This window comes from Haemorhous mexicanus, chromosome 7 (genome assembly GCF_027477595.1).
Source record: "Haemorhous mexicanus isolate bHaeMex1 chromosome 7, bHaeMex1.pri, whole genome shotgun sequence".
Taxonomy (NCBI): Eukaryota; Metazoa; Chordata; class Aves; order Passeriformes; family Fringillidae; genus Haemorhous; species Haemorhous mexicanus.
The window spans coordinates 34,640,659-34,659,098 of NC_082347.1; the positions used below are offsets into that span (position 1 = coordinate 34,640,659).

At 39.0% G+C, this 18,440-nt stretch overlaps 1 protein-coding gene across 5 annotated transcripts in view; it reads right to left on the reverse strand.

Moving 5' to 3' along the window:
* Positions 1-1,680: 1,680 nt before the first annotated feature.
* CCDC186 (coiled-coil domain containing 186) overlaps positions 1,681-18,440 on the reverse strand; it is a 32,229-nt gene continuing 15,469 nt past the window's right edge. For all 5 annotated transcript variants that reach the window (XM_059851996.1, XM_059851997.1, XM_059851994.1 and 2 more), the window contains exons 3-16: positions 16,922-17,048; positions 14,823-14,951; positions 13,686-13,898; positions 12,720-12,839; positions 12,060-12,164; positions 11,616-11,714; positions 10,755-10,841; positions 9,845-9,987; positions 7,182-7,437; positions 6,409-6,598; positions 5,308-5,388; positions 4,074-4,284; positions 2,820-3,039; positions 1,681-2,135 (exon numbers count right to left, since the gene is read on the reverse strand). In XM_059851996.1, the coding sequence (XP_059707979.1) occupies positions 2,052-2,135; positions 2,820-3,039; positions 4,074-4,284; positions 5,308-5,388; positions 6,409-6,598; positions 7,182-7,437; positions 9,845-9,987; positions 10,755-10,841; positions 11,616-11,714; positions 12,060-12,164; positions 12,720-12,839; positions 13,686-13,898; positions 14,823-14,951; positions 16,922-17,048 (2,065 nt within the window). In that variant the 3' untranslated portion in view covers positions 1,681-2,051. The remainder of the gene's footprint in view (positions 2,136-2,819; positions 3,040-4,073; positions 4,285-5,307; positions 5,389-6,408; positions 6,599-7,181; positions 7,438-9,844; positions 9,988-10,754; positions 10,842-11,615; positions 11,715-12,059; positions 12,165-12,719; positions 12,840-13,685; positions 13,899-14,822; positions 14,952-16,921; positions 17,049-18,440) is intronic.

The window sequence follows — 18,440 nt, forward strand, 5'->3', positions numbered from 1 at the left end:
CATGAAAACACAAACATACAAGAGCTAAGCTATGTTTTAGCATGCAAATTGTTCTAAAAGTACTTTATCTCAGCAGAAGGTCCAAGCTCAGTCATGAACAACTGTCTGTTTGCTTCCTGGAAGCTGTGACAAATCTGTTTCAGCAGAGCCAGGTATTTGCCTCTTCACATCACTTAAACGATAGTAAAGCAGAAGTAGTCCCATGACTGGACTGGCCCAAATTTCCTAACATTTCAGATAACCACTGCTCTCAGGAATTAGAAAAATAGATGTATAAAACCCCACCCAGCTTAAAGGCTCGCAGTTTCTATATAATACTTGCTCAGGATTTAAACTATATGCTCCCATTCTCCCTTTCCAAAGGAACACTTTATCCTCTGACACTGAAGGGACCTGCCATCCCAGACTCTTGAAGCTCTCTGGACCACAAACCAGGTCTTGATCCCACAAGGACTTTCAGAGATGCCTATCTTTAAACTAACAAGGAAGTCCCACTGTCTTGAACTAAACTATTCAAATCAAATTGGGCTCTTTTGCTCAATTTGTTTTATTACAAAGCTCAGTGGCATGTGAAAATGGTGCTCACATCCCTAAGTCACCCAGATGTCTGATCAATTATCCTCCTCTGTGCTGCCAAATTCAGGTCCCTCGTTTGGTGTACGATGCAGACAGTATCTGCAGCAAGACAGATTTTCCCCACACCCCCCCTTTTTGATTAAAGTAGCTAAAGCATTGCTATTGTAAATGTACACTGACTCTTTTCATGGCAATAGGAAGTTCAAGTATTTAATAAAAACCTGATGTATGTATTTACATGCTGATCTGATCAATTGATTTTGGTCAAAAGGTGGCAGATACAGAAACTATGGATTTACTGCTGGAATAGAGATATTTCAGATCCTATATTACTTATCCTGGAATTAAAATGTGACCATGATGTTGTGACTAACCCAAATCTTGTCATCTTGATACTCTTCCTCCATCACCCTCTCAGCCACTGAAGGATTAAGTAATAGCTTTCAGTTATTTTCACCAACTTCTTCACAACAGTAAAATCAAGCAGTTGCACGGATTTCTGTGTCACTTTCACAGTCCAACAAATATACTAAAATCCCATTTAGATCTATTTCTTACCATTATTGTCACTAGTTGGTCTAGCCACGGCTAACGAGAAAATTTACTGGCTTCCATTTGTCTTTGAAAACAGATGCAATCACCATGTCTACAGGTACTTACACAGATTTACAATGGGCAGCTTAAACTCCTTAAATGCTGTTAGCTATGCAGAAGCCCACAGAACTTTATTAACCAATTATCAGATATCAGACTTCTTTTGAACTGTATATCTATGGATCAAGTGTTTACAAAATTTGCTGAACTGACATTGGTTTCAACTACATGAACTCAGGAACTGAATCAGAACACTTTCTAATTCCTTAGTTTTACTGTTGTTTCACTCCTCTGGAATAAAGAAATTGACTGGTTGAATGTTAATCTAAAGCAGAAAATATGCAATATCATGGTCACCACTTAAACCCCAAAATTTTGTAACAAAGCATTATTCCATGCATATGTCAAAAATGCTTAATCAACCCAAAGATCAGAAATAATATGCAAGAAAGGAAATAAAAGTCTTAAAGCCCTTAAAGCTCAGTAACACTGGATATGCTCAATAGCAACTAAGACAGAATTGGCTTTATTTTTTTTCAAGCTCCATCATTAAGAGACTGATAAATTACACAGTGCAGAAATTAAAATCTCATGACAACTCACTCCAAACAGTCTGCACTGCAAAGCATCTGTATTTCAAATAGAAGCTTCAGATAAATGTAGTGTGCAGTGAATTTCAGCAGTGCCTCAGGCTGGTCCTGGGTAGACAGAACCACACAGATGCCAAACCCTGTTGATCTCTCACACGAGTGAGCCTGTGTGGCCAAAGGCTTCTTCTGCAAAAACCCAGATGCTTGTGCTGGCAGGCAGAATGTAAAACAGTGGTCTGCAACACCTGCCTTTTCTGCATCTTCAGGTTGCTTAGTCCCCAGAAGTTTTAGTTATGTCTGCTTTATTCTCTGTTCCAGTTCATGCTTGTGTTTAATAAGCCGTTCTATTTCTGTTCCTAGAGTCTGCAGGTTCTCCTTTGGGGGGGAGAAAATTATAAGGTAAGTTATACAGGGAAGTGGGTCCATCAGCACAAAATGCACTAATAAGTCAAAATTACTGTTTATGTCAGCAGGTTGATACTTTCAAGTATCCAGAACAAATGCAAATGATTAGAGTCAGAAAAAAACAAACTCATTTCAGTAAGAAACTTAAAGCTCTTGGCAAATCCTTTTTTGCAGTTACCAGTATTCTACAGGACACCTAGAAGGTAGAATTTTAGTTCCCCTAGCATTCCAGGGGAATGATGATTATAGGAAGAGATCTCCAGCTTGTGCAGAGCCCTGCGGCCCAGCTGGCAGCCTGCACACCATTTTCCTGCCACCAGCCTGCCACCTCTCCCTGGCAGCAGATGTGCTGCCCCGGGAGCAGAGCCTGCACTCCTGCCCCACATATCCAGGGGAGAGCATGGAGAGACCCTGCCCTGCTGAAGGCAGGCACTCCAGAACTTATTTCAAGCAGCAGCTCATTGGTGCAGCATACTCCGAGGGTCTAAACTGGAGGTACATGGCATCATGTCACATAACTCCCTGGTTAACCCCAATGCTACCAGTGGCACCACATCACAATGAGCTGACTTCTGAAAAGCCTTTAACAGCATGCAGTGAAGGGAGCATCTGAGAACCACAAGAATGTGCAGAAGAACTGGCACAGCTACTCACTTTCAATGTAATATTCTTCAGTAATGTATCTTCTAACACAGCCTGAAGCTTCCTGTTTATCTCCAAGGAGAGTTCCAAGGTAAGCCCACTGTCTGCAGGGTGAGATGTATACAGAGATGCCATGATCCCCCCACGCCTGCTCAAGTGTACTTTGTTGAAGTCAGAGGCCTCTGATGACAATGTTCCAGCTTCTTCCCGCAAAATGTAACTCTGAATAATTCTGGAGTGAAAAATAAACCAGCAACATCACAGCATTACAAGGCAGAGAAGAGTCAGATGCTGCAGTAACTTCAGATTCCTGACGTGAGTAATTTTATTTTCAAGCAGTACTTGTATTACCAAAAAAGCAGTAAAAATTTACTCCTGCAATTTCTATGTCAGAGGAAAACCTGAGGTACCAATACTGACATAGGAAATGCTGGTAAGCCAAGAGACTACAATGTGCAGGGTTTACTTATTTAAAAGTATTTTGAAAAGCTACTGGGACAGGAAAGGTAATTTTAAAAGTCTAATTTATTTTGCTGAAGGACTCCAGACATGGAACCTTAAGCTTTCTACAGGTGAGAAAAAAAAATTACAAAGCCACTTCTCAAGAGTCTTCCCAAGCTGTGATCATGTTCTGTGAAATGGCACCAGCTGGGCATAAATGTATGGACTCATCAAGCAAGGGCTGTTCCTAAAAGGCAACTGCACCTTGCAGAAGCAGTTTTATGCCAGAATTTCTTACTGTCCTGACTGAAGTTCCAGACATTACCCTGTAAGATGAGATTTTCATTGAAGTGGAATCTTGTCTCACACATTAACCACTGACCACCTTTGGCTCAGACACATCATTTGTTTGATGTGTATACCAGAGTACCATCTGGAATAATGCAGATTCTCTTTCCAAAACAAACACAATCAGCACCCTTTTAAGCACATGAGGAGAATGGACTCTTCTGTTAACCAGTGGCAGCAGTCCACCACAAATCAGCCACCTGCTGACCATTTTGCTACCAAAAACCCACTTGTGCCAGTTTATTCCTCCTGAAAAAAATCAATAATAGCACTAATTGCCAAAAACTTGGCAATTATTATAACTGCTGGGAAAAGAGAAGGGAAAAAAACCCACAAAACTAATTCCATCTTCAAAATCTACTGTCATTGCAATATTCTTACTGTTTTAAACATTTCCACCAAGACAATTTGTTTCCTTACTTGTCTGGTGCATCAGCTCAACACTGAAAACCTGCATGAACAGAACACAGAACATACTTGGTTTTTTTCCTGATTTCCTCCACCAGCTGTTTGATGTGATCCTCCATAAACTCCATCTTCTCATTTTTTCGAGCATGTGCCTTCTGCAGCCTTAGTATTCTTTCAACCAAGACAGCCTTGTCCACCTCGGGGAAGCTGTCCACAGCCACTGCAGAGCCAGTGTTCTCAGGGGAGCGATCCTCGGTGCTGCTGCGCGCGTTCAGGGACCCTGCCAACACCACAGTCCTTGTAAAAGCTCCTTCGGAGCTTACATCAGGTGAAGTGCCCCCAGCAGGGCAGAGCATGCACTCACTACCTGTCAGGAGCTGAGGATACTTTCCCCAGAATGCCAGCTTCCCTTTCTGTTAGTGGGGTTTTCTCTAAAGGATCCTTGCAGTGTTTAAATGAGACAGGCTGGGACAGCGGTGCAGTCTCCTCCTGTGGGTGCACTGCCTCTGGTGTAAGTGGGCTCCCTTCAGGAATGCTTATCCCCACTTAAACACCTTCATGTTCATTTACTTTCCACAAGACTGAGCTGATTTTAAATGTGTATTTTAGAGTAAACTAAAATTACAATACTATGAGAACTGTACAGAGTTACAAAAGCCCTACATATGCAGCACTGATCACTCTGAGCTCACAATATTTACTTTCTGCTGTTCTTTCTAAGCATTTGTCTCTCTCACACAGAGTAATTACAGGACATCTGGACAGAACTAAACCAACTTAAAACCTGAAGATATCAAGGAAGGAAACATGCTGTTTTCAGTGGTAAAGATCACTCCCTTACTTCTACTGGATAGAAAGTAATGAATATTACATAAACCCACTGATGTCTCTAACGGTGCTAATTGATTTCTCATTTATACAGTCACAACTGTCAATAGGGCAATTAAACAACGTTGGAAGGCACTGCTCATTTTCATTTTGCCTCGAGCAGCATGTAAAAGGAGCATGTATAAACTGGAGTCCTCTTGAGCTTCCTCTAAACAAAATCAATGAAATAAAAAGGCAGGTATTTAAAAAGAACCAAAATATATAAACATCATAAACATTACACTTTAATCTCATAATAAGCACCTACAACTGCAGTCAGTCAAGTGCATTTTGGTGCTTAGAGGCTATTCTGTCAGTTTTAATGGGAGGCTGCCCACACACTGGATATGCACAAACCACATAAAGAGCAAGCACAGTGTGGCAACCTTGTTAAGACTGAAGGGCTGTTTGGCAGCCCTGCTATGTGCTCTATTACCTGATGAACTGGAACGGCTCCCCATGCTGCTGACTTCTTTGTCATAATTACCATTTTCCATCTGATCCAATTTCCTCCGTGCTAAAAGTATTAACAAAATGATGATTACCAACAGCAGAGTAAGAACTAAAAATTACAGTGTTACCCAACATACAGAACCTGTAATCATCTCTGACCTGCACTAATTTAACATGATGTGACAACTGGAAGACAATGGTAGCAACTAAATGTAAATCCCAAACAGCCACACAGCACCTGGAGGTAGCACCCACCATGATCCCTACACACTGCTGCATTTGCCAGTTGAAGGGATAGTGTCATAAATCGGATTAACTGGGACCAGTAAGACTTCCATTTCATTTTACTTTTGATTAGGTCTGCCATGTAAATCACTGCTGATGTTGCCAACTCTGTTCCAGCATCTCATAACTGTGTCACTACAGCAGTACTTGTGCCAGAAGCACCACTCACTCAGTAGGGATCAAGAGGGATAGCACACAGCTGTTCTTATATGCACAAAAAGGGACATGGAACTTGTCTTGCAAAGTGCCAATAGGATCTCTTCTTTCAAACGCACTTCAAACACATTTGATTATCTTCAAATCTATTTTCTATTCATGCATTGCTGGGCATTTGAAGAATTCTATTTGTAGACAAAATTAGTCATCAGTCTCTCCATACCCAGCTTTAAAAACTGAAGTGTTCTGTTTAAAAAAATAACCAGCAATTCCTGATACAGTCAGCAACCAGGAAACCTCTGGCAGCTTCTGAATATACTCCTACACAGACCAGGATCCATATATACCTGTGGTGACATTTCAGTAGTCAGATATATCATAACAAACACTAAGCTCTTTCAAAATAAATATTTCATTTTAACTCTAAACCCACTTCAAAAGTTACAATTTGGACTGAAAATTAACACAAAGGCCTGAAACTGCAGCTTCCACAAGGTCTAACTTGCTCACTCTCATTGTCTTCAGGGACAGGGAGAGCTTGAAGGGTGACACTCAAGCAGTGAGCACACACAGAACCTGAATCTCTACCAGACACTGAGGGGGTCATAGATAGGGCTGTCTCCTAAGTGAAAATAATCTCTACCTAGCTGAAGTTGTTTTGTGAGGTCCTTCAGGTTTGCTGCGTGCTTGCGCTTCTGGGTAGCGAGGTCATCCTTCAGCTCATCCACGTGGGTCTTCAGGGCTGACACTTCTTCTTGCTCTGAGGCCAGTTGAGCCTGCAGGGCCTCAACCTCTGACCTTCTCTGATCCTCCTCCTTCTGTAACTTGGTGGCCTGAAATAGGGGTTTTATTTTCAGTCATACACAAAAAAATTCTAGCCTAACCATAGTGCATGCTCAACGTCCCTATCTGCACTTTTCACCTGGAAATCACTGACACTTTACAGTAATTACTTAGGCTGAACACTAGCATTTCACACGAACAGTAAGATTCCTCAACTACCTCCAAAACTTCTACATGATACAGTACAAAGTCACATTAGTTTCCATGACACACTAAGTTTATTTAAAATGACATTTATCTCATAGTACAAACAGGATCTGAGGAACAATTTACAAATTTCACAGGCAAATTAGAACCTTTTGTCTGTTTCACTTCATCTGAAAGTGAACAACTCCCTGCTCCCAAAAAGCAGAAAGAGCAACACAGTGACACCTCCTCATTCCAGTGCAGTGTGTCTCAAAAGTTTCTTTCAGCCTGGGAACATGAGGTCTCCATATCCCACTGCTACTAATGGCAAACTCAAGGAGAAATTGCAGTCAGGTAAATGAAGACATAAGGTGGTATTCATGTGCTACATCTTTATCTGCATCAGACATCTTACCAGAGCAAAAACAAAAAGCCCACTGTACTCACCAGATCATCTTTAGTCTGTTGAGCACACTCCAGCTGATTCTGCAGCTCTCTTTCACTGTAAGAAAGCTTATCCAACTGGCTCTGTAAGGAATTGTTTTCAGACTGAAGCTGTGCATTCTTACTGGTTAATTTCTCAGTGAATACCAATAGCTCAGATTCTCTTTTCCGACTACCTTCAATGTCCTTCTGAAGATCAGCAACCAGAGAATTGAAACCATCTATTTCTTCCTTTAAAGCACTGATTTCCTGTTCATCTCTGTCAAAACAATTGTGTCACATTAGGGATAATTTGAGCTTAAAGATAAGAAGTTTATTGCAACAAAAGCATTCCAGTCAAGTCCAAATTAGGCAGGGGAACAATTAGTGACCCTGGGGTATCTGTTAGTCACTGGATCATTTCAAATGTCAAGGGAGTTTTCACTTTGTTTCACAACACGCTGCAGTGCTGAAATGACAGATTTCTGCAGCCCACAGAGGACACCCAGGCATTAGCTCCTCAAGGAAGGCCAGCTCTCCATTTTCAACTTCTCCATATGACCTTCAGATCAGGGCACAAACAAAACCCTCAAAACCAGACCTAGTGGGTGAGAGGAAGGTTTGCAAACCCAACAAAGTGGCCAATCTGTAAGAGGCCTTCTCTTTAGGAAACAGAGAAATAATCCAGATTGGATTTCTCTAGGACTGCAGTATGGTGATTCCTTACATGTCCTTACCCAAGCCCTGAAGCTCTGAATCAAAGGGTCTGTCCTACTCCACTCCTCCCCCCCAAAACAAATCCTTCCCCTCTACAAAACAAGTTTTTGTTTCTACTGAAAGACTCTCACATCCAATCCATCTGAATAAAAAATGCTGCATCTTCAGTTATCACCAACATTCTACAGAAAGTGTTTGAAATTATTTCCCAAATTTAACAGCTGTTAAAAATGTTATAGACTAAAAACCTCCCTCTTATTTGCTCTTGCAATATTAGTTCATTAACTCTTCCATCATTGAATTTGATACACCTTTTCTAAAACTTTACTTTCAAACATCAGCAGAAAAAAAACCTCACCTTTCTCACAGGGAGTGTGTATATTCAAATTTAAAACTCAAATTAAAATTACACAAAGCAAGAGGACATATTTCATTTAATTTCCTGACAGACAGTGTAATTATGAGGAAGATCAATTCACTTTAAATCAGCAATCCTGTACTATTTGCTTCTCCAAGAAGAGCTAAGACCAGGTCATTTGTGCTGCAAAGTATCTCACCTGCAGCTCCCATTTAAAAACCTGTGCCAGAAGGTTGCATGTATGCTTGTATTTTACATTTTCAAATATCCTGTTTCATCATGACAGGAGAAATCTCTGCCAGGGGTTGGATCAGACAAAATTAAAGGTTTAGACCATTCTAAAAGAGATGTCTAGACTATCCTTAAATTTTGCAAATGAAGGAGACCAGGGAACACTGGAGGTGATCAGTATCCACTTCAGCCATGAAGTTCTTCCCAGCATTCAACCTAAAATCATATTCCTCCAGCGAACAAACATAGCTGAACATTCAACATAATATAGCCTTTATACATTTTGGGATGTCTGCACTGAAATTGAAATAAAAGACAATGTGAAATTTAATGTAGGGATAATAAATGCTGTCTGGGAAGGATACTGAAAAATATCCAAATTGAATAGGAATGAGAGACATATTTAAGCATGTCTCAATTACTGACAGGAAAAGATAAGTGGAAACACACATTTGTAGTTTCACACTTTGATCACAGTCACTTTAATTCATTTGGCAAAATTCCAAGTGAAAAATAACTGTTACTGATCCAAGTGCAGGCTCCAGTAGTTTCCAGCACACAGCAGCTTCCCTAGAAAGGCTGAGGACACCATGACAATACAGGTGACAGGCACACAGCAAATGGAAAGTGGCTGATTTGCTAAGCCCTGAGGAAGGCCTATAATTATGGAAATACTTTACACTGATAAATAAAAACTGTTTACCAGAGCGAGAGGGACAGACACATGGGTGGTTCTGCCTATCTGACATTTATCCATTTCCATTTATGCTGCACCACTGGAACCAGCAGAGTGGCCAGCATTTATATATCCTAGTCCATGTGTACCCCACAGACACAGGACCATGCTCAGACACTCCTGAATCGTGCATGAGCCCAGCCCTCCCCTGAGATTACTTCCCTCACAATCTTAAATGAGTGAACTTCCACACAGCAGAATGAATTCCAGCCCATTAGAAAGACAAATGCCTCACACTGCCTGAATGCAGCATCTCTCAAGTAAGTAAAATTCTTTCCATTAAATACTTCCACTCATCCATCACAATTTTAAAGCAACTTATCTTTCCAGTTTAATTGCTCCCCTCCATCTTTCAATAAAACAAGCACTGAGCAGACACCTAGAAGACAATTTCCTGTAGAGTATGCTGGAAATCAGGCAGTTGTTATTCTAATAATGAGCGACACTAAATTAGATTTATCTGTCTCAATCCCCTTGTTTTGTAAGAGGCCACCAGGTTATCTTCAATATTAGCAACACAGATGTAAATCAAGACAGGCATTCTTCAAATTACAATACATATAAAGCATCAATAACTTCAATAAAACAAAGCCTTCCTCATCTCAGATAATCTTTTCAATCATTACTCAAAATGCACAGCTGTACCTCTGATGCTGATCCTGCAGCTGATCTACAGTTTTGACTCTGTCCAGCAAATTCTGAATTTCACTTTTCTGTCTATTTATTATTTCTTTATACTTGGATAACTCATCTTCTGTTCTTAAGCGCTCATCCTCTAGACACTTTACCTAAATGAAAAAACAAAAATAAATAAAACCAGAAACTATTTAGTTTAACAAACTTCAGAGCAAATTATTCTGACCATATGTCTAGACTGTAGTACAAAGTTCATGTGTTAATTTTTTGGTGGTTCCAAGTAACTTAGACCAATATCCCAAAGTATTTCAGATCAAACAGAGTCAGAGAAACAAACAAACAAAATTAAATTCAACAAGTTCAATTAACATTAGTTTTGCCCAAAGGCTCAAACTTATCAGCCTAATGGATCAAGGTCCTCAGATATGACACTTCCCCAGTTACAAAGGTAACCCCTTACTCTGTCTCCCTCCCTTTTTCCACAGTCCTACTGAGCTGCTCTGGAGAGAGGGACTGGCATGCTAGTCTACAGACTGTCCACAAGTTAGGGACAGCATTACCCCCTTACCAGAGGTCAAAACTTATTTCACAGGTAGGAGAAGCTTACAAGTATTTTATTTATACTAAATTTAGAAGATTTAAAATACTTGCAAGACTAAAAATCTAAAATGCTCCTCAACTTTTCAGCCAAACGAGGTGCACACAATGAAGCAAAATACTGTTGTGTTAGAGATCAGCTCCTACTTTCTAAAAAAAGTCAATAATTAGAGATCCTTTCTAGTCTTATGCCAACCAATCTCTAATCACACTGTTTATTCCTGAAGAAATAAAAGTGTAATTAGGAATGGAACGTATTCTTGTTCCAAAGACCCAGCACTGTGCTTTCAGCCCCATCCCAATCCAACTCAGCACACTTCACCTTTGTTCTCAGTGTTCGAAGCTCATCCATGCCTTCCTTAAATGTTCTCTTCAAGTCTTCCACTTCTTTTATTTTTGCATGATGCACCTTTTTAGAGGGTAAAAAGCTCATTAAGAAAACTAAATTAACAGTGGCACCACAAAAAAAAAAAAAAAAAAAAAAAAAAAAAAAAAAAAAAAAAAAAATAGGCCATCCCAACAGCTGAGAGGGCTTGAGGCAGAACAGGTACCCCAAAGGCTGGGCTTACTTCTTCAGAAAGGAAAGCAAACCCTTAAAGCTTCTTTATTCCCAGGAGAACTGAGAAGAAAGCTGAGACTGCACACTCTAGTTTTAGGTACACAAATCCATGGCACAACAGGCCCAAGGAAAGCTCTGAGCAAACTGGCACTTGGTCACCTCTGAAGAGGGCACGTGCACAGATGAGCTGTGAGCAGACACATCATTAGAGAGTTTCACTCTGGGGATAGCAAATCTCTACAAAGAACAGAGGTTGGTGCTTGTCTCTCCTTGCCATACATCTTAGCAAAATACTGGTCAGAGAAAGGCCTGATTCAACTGGATTTGTGCTTTTAATTATAGCAGCATTCATGTTTATAAATTAAAGAGAAGTTATTTCACCTTCACTGTATCATATTTCCCCCTAACTTTGTTTTTAAAAAGTGAATCCAAGGTAGTACCCGAAGATATCCTCCAAAAAAGCAATGCTGGAGGGCAGACACCTGGGATTTAGTATCACACCACCAAAAAAGACAAAACCCAAAGAATGTGACATAACTGTAAGCAGCTTAAAATAAGATTCTCAAAATTATAATTTCATGGAATTCTTAACCAGAAAGTGGACTCCACACAACACATATTTACCTCCAGGTTATCAGACTTCTCCTGAATTTGTTTCTCTAGTTCTCCTTTAGTTACTCGGAATTTTGCATCCAATTCATTTGATTTGATTTCTTCTGACTCCTGAAGGGATTGAACAAATTTAAGTAGAGTTTTAGAGTTTTATCTTTCCCTTTCTATTCTATGAGTGCACAGACAGCTTTTCACATCACTGAGTCTTTCCTCTAAGTACACCTCTGATAATCCTGACCATGCCAAGAAAGACCCCCACATTGCATGCCAATCAAGATAAACATTTTCCCTTTTATTTAACAACTTTTCAGTAAAGCAAAAAACCCATCCCTATTCATCTCAGCTTTGGAGCTTGCACAGGATAATTCTTTCCTGCTACAGCTTAAGCTAGAAAGAAATGAAAAAGAAGACTCAGGCACTAAACAATAATTTGACCTCTTGAGAAAATGTGCCTACTTGATATGATTTAATCATTTCTTGACAGTTTTTCCTTATCTGATCTCCTTCTTCTTTTGCTTCAGTTAATTTTGCCATTGCATCTTTGAGGCGTTCTTTGGTTTCCTACAAAAACAGTAATTAAAATAACAGGTTAAACCTAGCAAAATCCATTTACTTCATCTGAGAAGCACATTACTCATAATAAAACTGCCTTTCAGTCTGAAAAGAATTAACAAACCAAAAAGTCCAACACTATTTTTCCCCTTGCTTCCATTCAGCCGTTAACTTATGTAATTCCATTTGACCCAACACTGAAGGCACAACAAAAGGATCTCTTGTTTATGTGCCATGCACATTTTCAGACAGCAGATTTAACTCTATCACTTAAAAACTATTATAACACCTATTTCAAATAAATAACACCCCCCCCAAACATAAACTTAACAACAAATTAAAATTTGATGACCAAATTAAAGAGAATGCCCCAATACATCTTCCCTTCACATTCTTTCAACATTTCCATTTCAGTATCACTATTTGAGAGCACTATTCTGACTTTTGCTGCAGGTATTCAAATTAAACAGAAACACCACATTAGGAACAATACATAAAAAGTAAATACTGTAACAACTACTCTGACTATATTTTCATATAATGATATCAAATCACTTCACCCACCTTGTGTGAATCCATTTCTGTTTTCAATTTGTTCTGAGCCCATTTTACTTTGATAACATGAGAATTGATTTCTTCTTTCAATTTTTCTATTTCTCTGTTGAGTCGAGTGGCTTCACCATCCTGAGAAAATTTCATAGGTTTTTTATAAAATTAAACCATCTAGTGTTTCTAGAATAAAACTTCTGTCCAGTTAACAAGTTGGGTTTTTTTCTTAATGTCTGGGTTTTGGAAAATCATGCACATATTTCAGAATGCCTAATAATGCTTAAATCCAGTGGAAAAAAAAAACCCATTAGTGTTATGGTTTGAATAGCAAGGTAAGGCTGCATTATTTTTAGTATATGTTAATATTATATATCAGTGAAAAGCACCACAGAAGCAATTTTTGTTTCAGAAGCATGGTTTCTAGTCATTTCTTGATTTTTGAAACTTCCACAAGAATTGCAAAACAGCTGTGAAGGACTACCAAAAAACTCGGATCATTTAATAATAATCTTACTGCTTTCTAAAAATGAGTGGCAAAATTTTGGATGAAAAATTCTCTTGCTTTATTATCAGTTTTTAGTAGTAAAAAGAGGAAATACAGAGTGAAAAAAGAAAACAAAACCAAAAAAAGACTGCAATAATTCAATGCCACTGCAGCCTTTAAGAAAAATCTGAAGCTAGAAATTACTTTAAAATCTAGACAACTGAAACAAACTGTCTTCTCAATTTTGTCAAAAAACCAAAAAAAAATCCCTAATGTTTCACAAATTAATATTCAGGGAAATATTAAAAGGAACTTCAAAAAGATTGCAATGAGAACTGAATAACTTTTTCTCCTTCCCTTGGAAGGAAGACACTTTCTCAGCTGCGCAGCAGAAAGTAAATGAGAACAAGTTTCTTTTACCAAGTACAACAGCAAACAAGTGATCAGGTTGTTCTGACAGTGCTTTTAATCAAGTCACATAGCAGTACTTGGAGTACCTTTGTTTCATAGAGCTGGTGCAATCTTCCTTTTTCCTGCGAAAGCTGTTTGATTTTATTTGTAAGCTTTTCTATTTCTTTGTTTGCATCTCTCAGTCTTCTCTCCAGGCCCTCCTTTTCCTTTCGGAGGTCAAGCGACTCCTTCTCCCCACGGACGTATTTCATCACCATCGTCTCCTTCTCGTGCCGAGCTTCCTCACACTTCTTGTTTGCCTTGACAAACACCAAAACACAAGGAATCAAACCTTTATTTCATAATTAACCAGATATTTTTAGTATTGCAGTAGAGCAGCATGAGGCAGGACTAAAAAGCTCCAGTTTGACAAAGACTAACACTCAATTCCTCTTAAGCACTGAAATTACTCCTACTTCTAACAATGAATATTGTAACAGCTGCATCTTCACAGCTGAGCATCTCAAATGAGTTATCAATACGTGAGTAATTTGGTTTGTAGAAGGAAAGAAGTATAATATTCAGGAAAAAAATTTTGCAAATACTCAGTACTGGTATTCTGTCTTCCTTCATCCACATGCCAACTGCACAATCATTATCCAGTGGCTTGTTTTTCACTTGGATCACTTCCAGTGGCTTACTTTTACAGACTCCCCTCACCCCAGCACTGACAAGTTCTATCTCAAATAAGGAAAAAAAAAAATAAAAATCAGACACTGAACTTTAGAATACATGCAACTGAGGAAATACTTGGTATAGTATGATATTAAAAAGGAAAAAAAAATCCCAGATTACAGTAATACATAAAGATAAAATAAAAGCTTTGTGCTGGAATTGAGAAAAATATTATTTTTTGACAGCCTGTCTGAAAACAGCTACTGCCAGCTTTTAGCTCCTTTTGAGTCAAGTTCAGCTTACAGGTAAAGAAAATGAGATTTCCATGAGAGCTGGATTCAATACATATAAAAATAAGTATTTTTTAAAAGAGTCATCAGGCACTCTGAAGTGTTAACAGCTATTTGGAAATTCACTGCTGACAGTTATTCAAAATGCATATATAACTGCATACTAGCAGTTCCAATTTTGGAAAATTCTGTCTTACTTAGTGATCCAATATGTGTTCTACAAGAACCAAGTTTGTTCAGCAATGCAGATGTTTAATAGTTTAAGTTTTTCCATATTACCTGTTCCATTCGAATGGCCATCTCTTTATGCAACTGCTGAATAGTATTTTTGGCTGCTGCATCTTGAGTTACAAGTCTGTCTTTGCTAGCTTTCACTTCTTTATTAAGCTCTTCTATTCTTGCTTCCAGCTAAAATACAACATCACTATATAATTATTGGGAAAATAACTCTTTGATCATGTTTTATACAGGCAGGCATATTTCACACAAAATTAGATGCTTCAACAGATATTTACCTGCATTTTTCACTTGTCAGGCTGCAACCACCCATATCAACATCTAGCTTTGCATGAGTAGCAAAAGCATGAAAGATGTCAATTCCCATCTTCAGTGAGAGTGAAGATGCTTCAAACCAAGTAAAACACCAGGCACAATAATTTACTACACAAAATAACAGACTGACAGCAAGTCAGAGAGCTGCCAGCGAAGAGCTGGCTGCTATCTGAGGTTGCTTCACCTTCCATCCTTTTGTTCCTATCCTTGTGTCATATCCTTCCCCATGCCAGCAAAGCAGCCATGCATCCTTACTGAAATGGACTGGGACTCAATTCATAGAAAATATCACTCAGCAAATAAAGATGAGCTTAGTCATCATGCTGGCACTTTTTTTAGCCACCTAGTGAACAAAGTCAGAGACCTGATCCAGCTGAAGAATAATCCCCAGTGTTAACTGGAACACTTCCCAGAGTGTGCTCCCTGCCAAGTCATGCAAGTCCAGCAGGAGCAGCGTGGTGGCTGCAAAGGCTGTGACACTGCCCAAACCTTGTTCAAGTGGTGGCTCACAACTCTCCTCTTGTCCCAGGGGAAAGACAATTCACCCAAGCTGAGGGTTTAGCTTGCTTTGGAGGAGAAGGGGCAGGGTCTGAGCATTGGTACTGTACCCTCTGTGCAATCCCAAGCTGCTGTGTAAAAGCCAAGAACCACCCAATTTGCTTCTGCTACCACACCATGACTTGACCACACTTTGTTCAGCTCTGCAAATGCATCATGTGCCAAAGAAAAAGCTTCACATGTACAAGCAGGCAGGTACAGTTTGTCTAGAGCTATGAGTGCAGCCAAGCTTTCATTTACACAGAAATTACCATAAAGCACTAATACCAAAATTCCAACAATAAAACACTACCTTCACACATGAAAAAATGCAAGTGATTCACTGCAACGTCTCTTACAGCTCAAGTGCTATCAACAGCCATATAAAACTAGTATAGTCCAAAATAATATTTTCTGAAATCACTTGCAAGCATGTAGTATCACAAACACCCTCACAAATACTTTTTTCAGAATGGAATAAAGCAATTGCTGCATGATAGAGCTTCAAGAAATCATACATGACTCATGACAGAGCTATCATGGAAATACAGGCAAGAAAGAACAAGGAAGCTGCTCATACTGGATTATTCAGGCACAAGCAATTCCAATTTGTAGCCTAAAAATAACACTTTTCAATCACATCATGGATTTTCAGATATTCTCTGAAATCAACCATGAATATATGAATATATTACATGAATATATTCCTCTAGAACACTTCAAGCCTGACACCCTGCTCTGTGAACAGGTTTCTGTGTGATGCAGACACCAACAAAGAAACCTGACAACCAGGATAGTCACCAGCACTTGGACAAACAGAAATTAGTATTTTAAATGTTTTTCTTGCCAGATTTCCAAGATATAACCTGTAATCAGTTTATAAAGCTGGCCAGCCAGCTGCAGGGACATCAGCAGATAGCTGATAAAAGCCAAGCAGTGACACCTGGCATGAAACCTTTTCCTCCCACACTAAAACCAGCCTACACCATGCACACACTGTAGTCCTCCTTGGTCTGCTGTGGTTCTAACAAGCCCCTGAGAAAAGGCCTGTATTTAGTGCCTGCTACTACCACAGCAGAGATTTCCACATACAGAACATTTAAGAGATGGGGATCCAGAAAGTCTGTTTATCCAAATTCACTAAAGGCATTTAGACAATTTCTTGGAATACAAGAGTAGATTTAGCCTCTTAAAAAGCTTAAGATAATAAGCATGGGAATCACCAGTGGCAACACTGACATTATACAGAGGTGAAATACTAACCAGCACTTCTGTTTTGTTATCTGTACCTGTTTAATAATGCTGAGGTGCTGCTTTTCTGTTTCTGTTCGTTTTTTCAATTCATCTTTTAAGTTGTCCTTTTCTGAGCAAATTTCCAAAATCAGTTCCTGATGCTTTTTATTTTCTTTAATCAATCTGTAAAGAAAAAAAAATTAAAAAAGGTACATTAGCACTGGGGTTTTTTCGTTGCTTGTTTTCAATGTTTCTTGACGTGGTTTTTGCTCATCGATCTGCAAGCTTTATTGGAAGCCAGAAACCCTAAAAAAATCCAAGAAAAAATAAAAGAAGAATGTTGTGCATGGGGAACTTAACTCCAAAAGAGCAAGCAGCAGCCTCCTTGTGAGGAAACTGTATTTTAGGGTTCCAGCATTTTAGGGTTGCTGTGGTCCATAATGACATGGGACATTTGGTAACCCTATGAAACTAGGCAACTGTAAATGCTAGTAATTTTAAGGTAATGTAATACAGTAACCTCCAGTCAGACAGTCTCACCAGTCATCTGTCTGAAAACACTGAGATTTGATTAATTTCATGGATTTCTCAGAGTACCCATGAAGTTCACAACCTGGTAAGAAACAGAATCCTGATTATTTTAAGTCCTAAGTAGGTAACAAATATCTGTGCCCAAGCTCTTTATAAAGTTCAATTTTCATCAATAGTTCCAGTTCAGCTGTTTGAAGCCAATTTAGACCTAATTTGACATTCTAACATAAAACTCAGAAGCTACATTGTCAGAACTGCTAAATGACTAGTCTCACGTGTATTGACATGTTTGCAGATAGTATTACATGGTGGGTATTTTAGGCCACTGAATGCATGAATTTGTGGGAGGCATGCATTTACCTGAAAAAGATACTTCATTATCCATTTATCTCTCCCCTTTGTTGAAAAAAAGATCTCTGAACAAACTGGTCTCCTAAATTATAACGAATTCAAAACCATCAGTTAACAAAGAGCTTAGCACTTGTGATCTGTTTTTTAATCTATTAATGAATATTCCAGGAGTACAAATTCTTAATTCATGCCACAGCTGCTGACATATATATTTAGATCTGATCACAGGAGACAACTGGGCTATTTTCAGAATGATGTTACAAGAAATTCTGTTGATCACCAAGTAAGGGACAAAACAAACTCAACCCAGAATATCCTTTGGACCAAACACAAAATGTTCCACAGCAGTTTCACACTCTTAAGGTGAGTTCCCAAGTGTCAAATGGTTGCAGCTGGCCAAAAGAAAGAGACATGTTTTTACATAAAGCCTTCTGTATGTATATATAACATACACACATATAAAAACACTCCTCTCTGAGGAACTAACTAGTCCGTGGCTGAAAATGCTGCCCTGCCTCTGAGTTTACCACGGATAAGTAAAACTCTTTTCCTCATGATCTCCTGGATTTACCTCTCTCTACACACCCACTACTTCAGATTCCCACTACTCCTCTGTAACTTCTGAATGTCTAACTGTGCAGTCTCGAGCTTTCCTGTCATCAGCTGACTTTCCTCACATGGATGTTTCTGTCA